This window comes from Barbus barbus, assembly GCF_936440315.1.
Source record: "Barbus barbus genome assembly, chromosome: 45".
Lineage (NCBI taxonomy): Eukaryota > Metazoa > Chordata > Actinopteri > Cypriniformes > Cyprinidae > Barbus > Barbus barbus.
In genome coordinates this window covers 3,003,225-3,017,212 of record NC_136723.1, presented here as the reverse complement: position 1 = coordinate 3,017,212, position 13,988 = coordinate 3,003,225, and the positions used below count along the sequence as shown (strand labels likewise).

At 34.1% G+C, this 13,988-nt stretch overlaps 1 protein-coding gene across 1 annotated transcript in view; it reads left to right on the top strand.

The window, feature by feature from the left end:
* The window catches only part of LOC306864179 (talin-1-like), a 105,645-nt gene that overhangs the window by 46,317 nt on the left and 45,340 nt on the right, over window positions 1-13,988 (top strand). Inside the window, exons 10-14 of the mRNA XM_079407940.1 lie at window positions 9,381-9,536; window positions 11,057-11,158; window positions 12,487-12,563; window positions 12,718-12,898; window positions 13,072-13,185. Coding sequence (XP_079264066.1) covers window positions 9,381-9,536; window positions 11,057-11,158; window positions 12,487-12,563; window positions 12,718-12,898; window positions 13,072-13,185 — 630 coding nt within the window. The remainder of the gene's footprint in view (window positions 1-9,380; window positions 9,537-11,056; window positions 11,159-12,486; window positions 12,564-12,717; window positions 12,899-13,071; window positions 13,186-13,988) is intronic.

Below are 13,988 nucleotides of genomic sequence, written 5' to 3'. Positions count from 1 at the left end.
AATTTTTTTTTTTTTTTATCTTTTAAGAGCAGCTTCCAAACACTTCATAAAAAATTACATACACAGAACAATACAGTCTGAGGATATGTGATTAATTTCATGAATTTACAATACACTATGCTTAGGAGAAAATTTAAAAACTATCAGAGAGCTCTTAGACTGCTGAGTGAGAGCTCCCTGCCAGCCTGCCTCTGAGTGAGGGGTGGGGGTGGGGTGGGGTGTGAGTGACTGTGTGAGTGACTGTGTGGATTGAGGAGCTGGGTGAGAGAGAGAAAGAGAGAGAGGGTCTGTTTTTTAAAATCTTTAAAAAATGCTTATAAATCATTAAATAAGGTCTCAATTCTTAACATTAGGAAATGCATTAATTAACGTGAACTAACAATGAAAAATATATTTTTACAGCATGTTAATTCTTCCATGATAGTATGAACTAACAAAGAACAATTTTTTTAAAGCATTTATTAATCTTTTTAATGTTAGAAAAATAGTCATGTTCAAAAGATAAACTTTAAAATGTAATAATATATAAACACATTTTGGATTAATATTGAACAACATTAAATGGTATATAATTATTAATGTTTATATATATATATATATAATGATAGCTACAGACACCAAACTCGGTACATATTGTTCTTATTAATCCGGACAACTTTCTAATTTACAGTCATTAGCTACGACCAACAGGAAGTCGGCTATATTTATTTTAATGTGGGTTTTGTTTTTAAACAGGCTGTAAACAAATTCATACTCCTTCAAGCAGAAACACTGAAATCACACCAAACATTTTTTCTTATGATGCCAAAATACTGAAGATGCTAAATTGCGGACGGATTTAGGATATCTTGAACGATGATTTAATGGCAATTTATTAAAGTTACAGTAAAAAAGAGAAAACTTTTCTTTTCTTTTTTTCTTTTAAGAGCAGCTTCCAAACACTTCATAAAAAATTACATACACAGAACAATACAGTCTGAGGATATGTGATTAATTTCATGAATTTACAATACACTATGCGGAGGAGAAAATTTAAAAACTATCAGAGTTCTCCTGTCTCTGTGCTTCTAATGTTTGCGGTAGGTGACTGACTGTGTGAGTTCAGTGAGTGTGGAGGGGGAGAGAGAGAGAGAGAGAGAGAGAGAGAGGGTCTGTTTAAATTTCTCAATAAAATCCTTAAAAAATGCTTATAAAGCATTAAAGGTTTTGATAACACTTTATAATTAAGTCTCAATTGTTAACAGTAGGGAATGCATTAATTAACATGAACTAACAATGAAAAATATATTTTTTACAGCATGTTAATTCTTCATTGATAGTATGAACTTACAATGAACTAACAATGAACAAAATATTTTTAATATTAGAAAAATAGTCATGTTCAAAAGATAAAACTTTAAAATTTAATAATATATTAACACATTTTGGAATTGATTTTGATCAACATTAAATGGTATATATTTATTAATGATGTTAACTAACAACAGTTAAATAATGTTGTTTTTTAACATTGGTGAATGCACAAATATCATTAAATATTAACAATATATTTTTTACTTTATTCATTTGTGTTAGAAAAAATTATTCATGTTAGTTAATGGAAAAATAAATCATTAAAACCTTTGGTAACTATAATAATTTCTCATTTGTTAGCATTAGTAAATGCATTAACTAACATCAACTACCAATGAAAAATATATTTTCACAGAATTTAAAGTTTTATATGTTCTGTGTGTGTGTGTGTTTCACAGAGTTGATGGTTTGGATTAACCCTTTAATTGCCGTATCCCTTAAAACCAAACTGCCAGAGGGTTACTGTGATGCTTGTGCTCGCTGGGCACCGTTTTATCGATGCCACCGGGGTGGCGTATGCTGACGGCTTGGGCCCGTCATCGCTGCTCGCAGCTATATTTTTTTTTATTTTTATTTTTTTTTTTATTATTTTTTATTTCGACTATCCGGGTACTTTTGGGGGCCTTAACGTGCCCGAAAACTCTTGAAAATTGGCACACACATTGGAACCTGCGGCCATTAGGACGCCGCTGAGGCTGGGACCCGGGCGTGGCACAGGGGCTCTACGGCGCCCCCTGCAAAATTGTCAGAAAGCTTGATGTATAGCTCACACATACTTGCACGTATTCATATGAAACTCGGTACACATATAGAACTCATTGAGCCGAACAACTTCCGTGCAGCATGTCTTAGGCTCCGCCCAACAGGAAGTCGGCTATTCAGGGCTGTTTAAAAAGCGCATGCTCTGGAATTTGATATACTCCTCTGAGGATTTCCATACGATTGCCACCAAACTCGGTGAACATGATCTCAAGACATTGGGGACGCTAAATTGCGAAGATATTTTTGATATGTCGAACGGTTTGCCCGTGGCGAGGCGATGAAGTTATGGCGAAAAATGAGACCCAGGAAATGCCTAATAACGTCCACATACATTGTATGATGTAGATCAAACTTCAGTGATTTGTTCGTTGTATGATGCCGATCGGATAGATGTGACTATTATGACTGAAAGTTATAGCGCCACCAACTGGCTGCAGGAAGTGTGTCGTTTTCAAAATGCTTTGAATTCAGCATCTTATTTTTACTCGATTTGCTTCAAACTTCACCAGAATAATGTCAAAACACGGCCGATGTAAAACTGTGAAGGGAATATTGATATCTAAAATTGTGTTGCCATGGCAACGTGTCAAAGTTGAAAATTCGTTTCTGGTGATTTTGAGGCAGATAACATGTTTAGAATGTCATGAAACTCAACACACATATCCATTTTAATGATAGTTAGAAACTGGAAAAAGCTCATAAACGGGCGTGGAAGAGGCACTCTATAGCGCCACCTTTTGTCAAAAATGGGGGGGTTAGTTTTAGCTACAGACACCAAACTCGGTACATAAATTGTTCTTATTAATCCGGACAACTTTCTAATTTACAGTCATTAGCTACGACCAACAGGAAGTCGGCTATATTTATTTTAATGTGGGTTTTTTTTTTAAACGGGCTGTAAACAAATTCATACTCCTCCAAACAGAAACACGGAAATCACACCAAACATTTTTTCTCATGATGCCAAAATACTGATGATGCTAAATTGCGGACGGATTTAGGATATCTTGAACGATGATTTAATGGAAATTTATTAAAGTTACAGTAAACAAGAAAAAACATTTTTTTTTTTATCTTTTAAGAGCAGCTTCCAAACACTTCATAAAAAATTACATACACAGAACAATACAGTCTGAGGTTATGGGATTAATTTCATGAATTTACAATACACTATGCGGAGGAGAAAATTTAAAAACTATCAGAGCTGCTTTTGAGTGAGAGCTCCCTGCCAGCCTGCCTCTGAGTGAGAGCTCCCTGTCACTGCTGCTGAGTGAGGGGTGGGGGTGGGCTGTGAGTGACTGTGTGAGTGACTGTGTGGATTGAGTGTGGATTGAGCCAGTGGGTGAGAGAGAGAAAGAGAGAGAGGGTCTGTTTTTTAAAATCTTAAAAAAATGCTTATAAATCATTAAAGATTTTGATAACACTTTATAATAAGGTCTCATTTCTTAACATTAGGAAATGCATTAATTAACGTGAACTAACAATGAAAAATATATTTTTACAGCATGTTAATTCTTCCATGATAGTATGAAATAACAAAGAGCAATTTTTTTTAAAGCATTTATTAATCTTTTTAATGTTAGAAAAATAGTCATGTTCAAAAGATAAACTTTAAAATTTAATAATATATTAACACATTTTGGAATTAATATTGATCAACATTAAATGGTATATAATTATTAATTTGTATATATATATATATATATATATATATATATATATATATGATAGCTACAGACACCAAACTCGGTATATAAATTGTTCTTATTAATCCGGACAACTTTCTAATTTACAGTCATTAGCTACGACCAACAGGAAGTCGGCTATATTTATTTTAATGTGTGTTTTTTTTTTTTAAACGGGCTGTAAACAAATTCATACTCCTCCAATCAGAAACACGGAAATCACACCAAACATTTTTTGTCATGATGCCAAAATACTGATGATGCTAAATTGCGGACGGATTTAGGATATCTTGAACGATGATTTAATGGAAATTTATTAAAGTTACAGTAAAAAAGAACACTTTTTTTTTTTTTATCTTTTAAGAGCAGCTTCCAAACACTTCATAAAAAATTACATACACAGAACAAGACAGTCTGAGGATATGTGATTATTTCATGAATTTACAATACACTATGGCGAAAAGAAAATTTTCAAACTTATCAGAGTTCTCCTGTCTCTGTGCTTCTAATGTGTGCGGTAGGTGACTGGGTGGGTGACTGACTGTGTGAGTTTAGTGAGTGTGGAGGGGGAGGGGGAGAGAAAGAGAGAGAGAGAGAGGGTCTGTTTAAACTTCTCAATAAAATCCTTAAAAAATGCTTATAAAGCATTAAAGGTTTTGATAACACTTTATAATAAGGTCTCATTTCTTAACATTAGGAAATGCATTAATTAACGTGAACTAACAATGAAAAATATATTTTTACAGCATGTTAATTCTTCCAGGATAGTATGAACTAATAAAGAACAATTTTTTTTTAAAGCATTTATTAATCTTTTTAATGTTAGAAAAATAGTCATGTTCAAAAGATAAACTTTAAAATTTAATAATATATTAACACATTTTGGAATTAATATTGAACAACATTAAATGGTATATAATTATTAATGTTTATATATATATATATATAATGATAGCTACAGACACCAAACTCGGTACATAAATTGTTCTTATTAATCCGGACAACTTTCTAATTTACAGTCATTAGCTACGACCAACAGGAAGTCGGCTATATTTATTTTAATGTGGGTTTTTTTTAAACAGGCTGTAAACAAATTCATACTCCTTCAAGCAGAAACACAGAAATCACACCAAACATTTTTTCTCATGATGCCAAAATACTGAAGATGCTAAATTGTGGACGGATTTAGGATATCTTGAACGATGATTTAATGGCAATTTATTAAAGTTACAGAAAAAAGAGAACTTTTTTTTTTTTATCTTTTAAGAGCAGCTTCCAAACACTTCATAAAAAATTACATACACAGAACAATACAGTCTGAGGATATGTGATTAATTTCATGAATTTACAATACACTATGGAGAGGAGAAAATTTAAAAACTATCAGAGATCTCCTGTCACTGCTTCTAATGTGTGCGGTGGGTGACTGGGTGGGTGACTGACTGTGTGAGTTCAGTGAGTGTGGAGGGGGAGAGAGAGAGAGAGAGAGAGGGTCTGTTTAAACTTCTCAATAAAATCCTTAAAAAATGCTTATAAAGCATTAAAGGTTTTGATAACACTTTATAATTAAGTCTCATTTGTTAACAGTAGGGAATGCATTAATTAACATGAACTAACAATGAAAAATATATTTTTTACAGCATGTTAATTCTTCATTGATAGTATGAACTTACAACGAACTAACAATGAACAAAATATTTTTAATATTAGAAAAATAGTCATGTTCAAAAGATAAAACTTTAAAATGTAATAATATATTAACACATTTTGGAATTGATTTTGATCAACATTAAATGGTATATATTTATTAATGATGTAAATTAACAACAGTTAAATAATGTTGTTTTTTAACATTGGTTAATTCACAAATAACATTAAATATTAACAATATATTTTTTACTTTATTCATTTGTGTTAGAAAAAAATATTCATGTTAGTTAATGGAAAAATAAATCATTAAAACCTTTGGTAACTATAATAATTTCTCATTTGTTAGCATTAGTAAATGCATTAACTAACATCAACTACCAATGAAAAATATATTTTCACAGAATTTAAAGTTTTATATGTTGTTCTGTGTGTGTGTGTGTTTCACAGAGTTGATGGTTTGGATTAACCCTTTAATTGCCGTATCCCTTAAAACCAAACTGCCAGAGGGTTACTGTAATGCTTGTGCTCGCTGGGCACCGTTTTATCGATGCCACCGGGGTGGCGTATGCTGACGGCTTGGGCCCGTCATCGCTGCTCGCAGCTATATTTAGGGCCCAAGCCAGTAAGGCGCAGGGCCCTATTGTTCCCCTAAGGATTATTATTTTTTTTTATTTATTTATTTTTTTTTTTATTATTTTTTATTTCGACTATCCGGGTACTTTTGGGGGCCTTAACGTGCCCGAAAACTCTTGAAAATTGGCACACACATTGGAACCTGCGGCCATTAGGACGCCGCTGAGGCTGGGACCCGGGCGTGGCACAGGGGCTCTACGGCGCCCCCTGCAAAATTGTCAGAAAGCTTGATGTATAGCTCACACATACTTGCACGTATTCATATGAAACTCGGTACACATATAGAACTCATTGAGCTGAACAACTTTCACGCTGCATGTTTTAGGCTCCGCCCAACAGGAAGTCGGCTATTCAGGGCTGTTTAAAAAGCGCATGCTCTGGAATTTGATATACTCCTCTGAGGATTTCCATACGATTGCCACCAAACTCGGTGAACATGATCTCAAGACATTGGGGACGCTAAATTGCGAAGATATTTTTGATATGTCGAACGGTTTGCCCGTGGCGAGGCGATGAAGTTATGGCGAAAAATGAGACACAGGAAATGCCTAATAACGTCCACATACATTGTATGATGTAGATCAAACTTCAGTGATTTGTTCGTTGTATGATGCCGATCGGATAGATGTGACTATTATGACTGAAAGTTATAGCGCCACCAACTGGCTGCAGGAAGTGTGTCGTTTTCAAAATGCTTTGAATTCAGCATCTTATTTTTACTCGATTTGCTTCAAACTTCACCAGAATAATGTCAAAACACGGCCGATGTAAAACTGTGAAGGGAATATTGATATCTAAAATTATGTTACCATGGCAACGTGTCAAAGTTGAAAATTCGTTTCTGGTGATTTTGAGGCAGATAACATGTTTAGAATGTCATGAAACTCAACACACATATGAGTATTAATGATAGTTAGACACTGGAAAAAGCTCATAAACGGGCATGGAAGAGGCACTCTATAGCGCCACCTTTTGTCAAAAATGGGGGGGTTAGTTTTAGCTACAGACACCAAACTCGGTACATAAATTGTTCTTATTAATCCGGACAACTTTCTAATTTACAGTCATTAGCTACGACCAACAGGAAGTCAGCTATATTTATTTTAATGTGGGTTTTTTTTAAAAACGGGCTGTAAACAAATTAATACTCCTCCAAGCAAAAACACGGAAATCACACCAAACATTTTTTATCATGATGCCAAAATACTGAAGATGCTAAATTGCGGACGGATTTAGGATATCTTGAACGATGATTTAATGGTAATTTATTAAAGTTACAGTAAAAAAGAGATTTTTTTTTTTTTTTTTTCTTTTAAGAGCAGCTTCCAAACACTTCATAAAAAATTACATACACAGAACAATACAGTCTGAGGATATGTGATTAATTTCATGAATTTACAATACACTATGCTTAGGAGAAAATTTTAAAACTATCAGAGAGTTGATATAATGCTTCTGAGTGAGAGGTCCTGTCAGCCTGCAGCTGAGTGAGGGGTGGGGGTGGGGTGGGGTGGGCTGTGAGTGACTGTGTGAGTTGAGGCAGTGGGTGAGAGAGAGAAAGAGAGAGAGAGGGTCTGTTTTTTAAAATCTTTAAAAAATGCTTATAAAGCATTAAAGATTTTGATAACACTTTATAATAAGGTCTCAATTCTTAACATTAGGAAATGCATTAATTAACGTGAACTAACAATGAAAAATATATTTTTACAGCATGTTAATTCTTCCATGATAGTATGAACTAACAAAGAACAATTTTTTTAAAGCCTTTATTAATCTTTTTAATGTTAGAAAAATAGTCATGTTCAAAAGATAAACTTTAAAATTTAATAATATATAAACACATTTTGGATTAATATTGATCAACATTAAATGGTATATAATTATAAATGATTATATATATAATGATAGCTACAGACACCAAACTCGGTACATAAATTGTTCTTATTAATCCGGACAACTTTCTAATTTACAGTCATTAGCTACGACCAACAGGAAATCGGCTATTTTTTTTTTAATGTGTTTTTTTTTTTTAAAACGGGCTGTAAACAAATTCATACTCCTCCAAGCAGAAACCAAAAATTCACACCAAACATTTTTTCACATGCTTCCAAGATACTGAAGATGCTTCATTACGGACCGATTTAGGATATCTTGAACGGTGATTTAATGGCAATTTATTAAAGTTACAGTAAAAAATAACACTTTTTTTTTTTTATCTTTAAAGAGCAGCTTCCAAACACTTCATAAAAAATTACATACACAGAACAAGACCGTCTGAGGATATGTGATTAATTTCATGAATTTACAATACACTATGGAGAGCAGAAAATTAAAACTATCAGAGATCTCCTGTCACTGCTTCTAATGTGTGCGGTGGGTGACTGGGTGGGTGACTGGGTGGGTGACTGACTGTGTGAGTTCAGTGAGTGTGGAGGGGGAGAGAGAGAGAGAGAGAGAAAGAGAGAGAGAGAGAGAGAGGGTCTGTTTAAACTTCTCAATAAAATCCTTAAAAAATGCTTATAAAGCATTAAAGGTTTTGATAACACTTTATAATTAAGTCTCATTTGTTAACAGTAGGGAATGCATTAATTAACATGAACTAACAATGAAAAATATATATTTTACAGCATGTTAATTCTTCATTGATAGTATGAACTTACAATGAACTAACAATGAACAAAATATTTTTAATATTAGAAAAATAGTCATGTTCAAAAGATAAAACTTTAAAATGTAATAATATATTAACACATTTTGGAATTGATTTTGATCAACATTAAATGGTATATATTTATTAATGATGTTAACTAACAACAGTTAAATAATGTTGTTTTTAAACATTGGTTAATGCACAAATAACATTAAATATTAACAATATATTTTTTACTTTATTCATTTGTGTTAGAAAAAATTATTCATGTTAGTTAATGGAAAAATAAATCATTAAAACCTTTGGTAACTATAATAATTTCTCATTTGTTAGCATTAGTAAATGCATTAACTAACATCAACTACCAATGAAAAATATATTTTCACAGAATTTAAAGTTTTATATGTTGTTCTGTGTGTGTGTGTTTCACAGAGTTGATGGTTTGGATTAACCCTTTAATTGCCGTATCCCTTAAAACCAAACTGCCAGAGGGTTACTGTATTGTGTGTGCTCGCTGGGCACCGTTTTATCGATGCCACCGGGGTGGCGTATGCACTGGCGGCTTGGGCCCGTCATCGCTGCTTGCAGCTATATTAATATTAATAATTGCTTTCTTGTGTTAATGGTAATGTTTATTCTCTTTACAGGAAAAAATGAAAGGAAAGAATAAGCTTGTTCCGCGTTTGTTGGGCATCACTAAAGAGTGTGTGATGAGAGTGGATGAGAAGACCAAAGAGGTGATACAGGAATGGAGTCTGACCAACATCAAACGCTGGGCGGCTTCTCCCAAGAGCTTCACCCTGGTACCAACACACTCCTCTAAATACACACACTGTGTTCTGATAATAACTCACACTTGAACTCAGATGACACTGTGGATATGATGTGGATATGAAGAGTTCCTATTGTTTGTTTCACAGCTCTGTGGTCACGGTTTCGGTTTGATTTGGTCAATTTTGGGGAAAATTAGGATTGTTTAGGTTAATAATATAATCACTAAATATTTAAAGGGTTCACCCTAAAATGAAAATGGTCATTTTTAATAAAATTTCGTCATTTATGTCCATCCTTTGAAAATCCACACAACCAAAATGTTTTATGTATCCAAAAGTACAAAAAGAAGTCATAAAAATTGTTCTGAAGATGAACCAAAGTCTTTGGAATGAGCGCAGTACATATGTTTGTTTTTCAAGCCAGCCTTTGTGCAGAGCGTGCTGTCCTCTAATAGTTTTATGATGTTCCTTTGGCAGTGAGTTTACTATTACGATGACTTTGTTACTTAATTTTTACCTTATGATTCAGATTAGTGTCCACTGGAAGTTTGATTCGCATTATTATTTTTTTTTTAGCTCTGACATCAAGGGCACAATTATACACAATCACTATATATTATGTGATTTATGAAGTTCGTCTGACATAGGTTACACTGGCTGTTTCTAACAGTAATATTTGTATTTTTTATATCATCCTCTAACAACAGATTCCCAAACTTTTGTCAGCTGAGCCTCTTTGAACTAAAATATTTACTTTTAAATATCTTTTGAGATTTACAGTTAATATTTCAATAATCTAACAACACATTTACACGTTTATGGCTCTCTGGGTTAATGGGCACAAGATATATAGAAGTAAACACAATATTTTGTGTTTTTACGAAGTGATGTATTTTTATTTTAATTGTACATTTTTATGATTTAATTCAGTATTAGCTTTTCATTAACAGACAAACCTCTTTCAGTTCCCTCACAAATCCCAGTTTGGGAAACTAATAATGCCTGATAATAATTTCAGACATATGCAGGAATGTTAAAGCTGCGACAGACCTTTAATCAGTTCCTGTTTCTTGTAATAGACTGAACCAGTGATCACTGCTGAACACTGGGTCCAGGAAGAGATATTGTTTATGCATCACAAAGCACAGCAGTAATTCAGTATTTAGACTCCTCCTGCAGACTTCTTGATCACATTAAATTAATTATTTCCATCCTCCAGCTCTCTGTTACTACACACTCAATACATTTAGCTTTTTTTCTTGCTGCACAGAATTCTCAAACATTGTGCATTAGGGTGGACCTATTCCATGCCTGCTTTGTAATTTCACCGTGAATATTAAAAAAAATTAAAATAAATCTAAACCTAAGACAAAATTTGCTCATTTTATACAGCCTAATGTATGAATGCACAATTCAATGTTCAGTAACAATTAATCACCCAAACTATTGTTTTACTATCTAGTTTTTTATAGTTTGCTGTATTATTTACACAGTTGTTATTTTTGTTGCCCTATAAGTGTCATGTCATACGTTTAATCTTTCTTCTTCAGGACTTTGGAGACTATCAGGATGGATACTACTCAGTTCAGACCACTGAAGGAGAGCAGATTGCGCAACTCATCGCTGGTTACATCGACATCATTCTCAAAAAGGTAACATGCCTTGACCAATCTCATTGTTAAAATTTTATAAGTCATGTGAAGCCTGACGGCTTATTTTAATTTCACATATTTTTGGACTCACAAGTCTAGCCTCACCCTCAGAAAGGCATGCACTCAGGTTACAGATCATATATTTACATATAAAACTGGAAACTGGCTGTCATTAGGCAGCTTTTAGGAATAAGGGCACATAGGTTTTTGCACAAGTTGACACAATACCAGATTAATACAAAGAGTGCGTTTAAGAAAAAAATATTAACTGGATTTGATAAAGTTATCCATGTTTGGTGCTTTAAATCTTTGAAATATGTTCAGACAATTCTTTGATTGTAGATTTTGTGTATGCAGAAAGTGTACACACTTTCCTCAATATATTTGTGTGTTTTTATACAACCATTTGCGGAGACTGATGCATCATTTTAATATTTTCTTTTTCCATGATGGACTATTATTGTGCAATTAACTATTTTAGTTATGTAACCAACTCCTTAAGAAATCTCTGACGCCTTTTCAATTACTTCTAAGGGTTTATTCAAAATGTATAGGTTCTTAGCAGATTAGAGTTGTGTAATGTAGATATATGCGATCATACAGGCAATCAAGGTTTAGAAATTATTAGTTTATATAGAGATAACATAGTATATATTGTGATTGATATGTGTGTGTGTGTATATATATATACACACACATACACACACACATACATACAAGGCAAGGTTTGATATACTTATACATTTTGTATAATTTGCTATTAATTATTAATGTATAAATTATTTAAGTTGTTAATTTGTTATGTGGTGATATTGACACAAACGGTGGTGCATTGATTTACATGTCTCTACCTGTCTAAGTGGGCATTTCCTAGACAGAATGAACTGCTTTGTGGACCAGACTTTATGCCGTTTCAAAGGTTTGGCTCCACAAGTCTTCTGCTGATCACACATAATCACACATAATCTGCTACTGCAGGTATTCATTGCAGGGATTTTGCAATGGGCAGCACTCCCTGACATGGGCACAATTCACAACCATCACGCTCCTAGTTTCACAATAACCCCATGACCTAGAGAGGTCAGAGTTGCAACTTTGTTGAAGGACTAATGGAGTTCAGTTATTAAGCAGATATTTTTCTTATCATATCAATCTAATTTTTAATGGTTGTGTAATGGTTCTTTGTGAAATTGCTGCTGCAGGTTCTCTGCGGTGTTAGGAATTCCTCAACAAACCTTCATGTTTGACCAGTCTGCTCTGGCAACAAAGTGCTTCATTCATGTCCTGCTCTCAAGTATCTTTGTGTCTGTAAACCTCTTTATCTGCAGAAAAAGAGCAAAGATCACTTCGGCCTGGAAGGCGATGAGGAATCAACCATGTTGGAGGACTCGGTATCTCCCAAAAAGTGAGCGTGTTTTCATAGTTCATTGTGTACTAGTGTGTTTGAATGTAGTATGGTGTTACTCCAAGTGCTTCCATATGTCACACATCGTTTCCTGTTAATAAGTCTGAGTTATGGCATTGGATCTAATGGGAACCTGCGACGTATTATGCTCCAGGTCAACCGTTCTCCAGCAGCAGTTTAATAAGGTTGGGAAGGTGGAGACTGGCTCCGTCGCTCTGCCGGCCATCATCCGCTCTGGTGCCGGAGGTCCGGAGAACTTCCAGATGGGCTCCATGCCACAGGCCAAACAGCACATCACCAGCGGGCAGATGCACAGAGGACACATGCCTCCTCTGGTCAGATACTGTACACACGCACAAACATACCTCTGAAACTACAGGAACGACCACTGAATGTGTTCTAAAGGATGGGTTCTGGTCTTGATATGAATATGAGACATGTCTATTTAACTGTAGTCACTCTACAGTGAGCTGTACAGTGAGCTGTCGGTGTTCTCTGTATCTTGCAGACATCAGCTCAGCAGGCTTTGACCGGCACCATTAACTCCAGTATGCAGGCGGTACAGGCAGTTCAGGCCTCTCTCGATGAGTTCGACGCCCTGCCTCCACTAGGAACTGATGCGGTGAGATGCATTATTCATATAAATATATATTTTAATTGTCTCAGTCACTTTTCAAATGTGCCGTATTTTATTTACCCCAGTGTTCTGTTTGGGTGAAAAATAAAAATCCTAATCTTCAGGTTTTTTTTCAAAATGACTTTGGTTTCCCTGCAACATTGTTCCAAAAATATATATATATTATATAATTTTGTGTATATTTATGGAATTATAAAAACGATCCAGCAGAAACACAAGCAGCATATTTTTCAAACACTCATGACAGATGTCACTACTTGCTTCTCCCAGCAATTGTTTTTCAATTGGCATTTGCATAATTTTGACCATTTCTCAAACCATAGGGTTGAGAATATCTAAATTAGCATATACTAAATTTAATGTACAAAATTAATAGGATAGTGCTGTATTTTTTTTTTTAATTGAAGTGGAGTCATTTTTGAACTGAGCATACAGGTGCATCTTTTAATCCGTTAAAATGTCATCTTTGAAGTTGTTTTCTCTTGTTTTTCTTCTTTCTTTGCCTGGAGGTAAAAATATTTTGTCTTTTTTTTATATGGGACTGACACAGCAGTAACACTTTAGATCAGGCACACTATTCACTATTAACTAGTTGCTTATTCGCATGCATATTACTAGCATATTGGCTGTTTATTAGTACACGATAATGTCTTATTCTGCATGTCCATATTATAGATCTCTTAAACCTACCCAGTACCTTACTTACTATCATTAAGCAGCAAATTAGAAGTTTATTGAGGGAAAACTGTTAGTTAATAGTGAATATGTGTTCCCTAATCTAAAGTGTT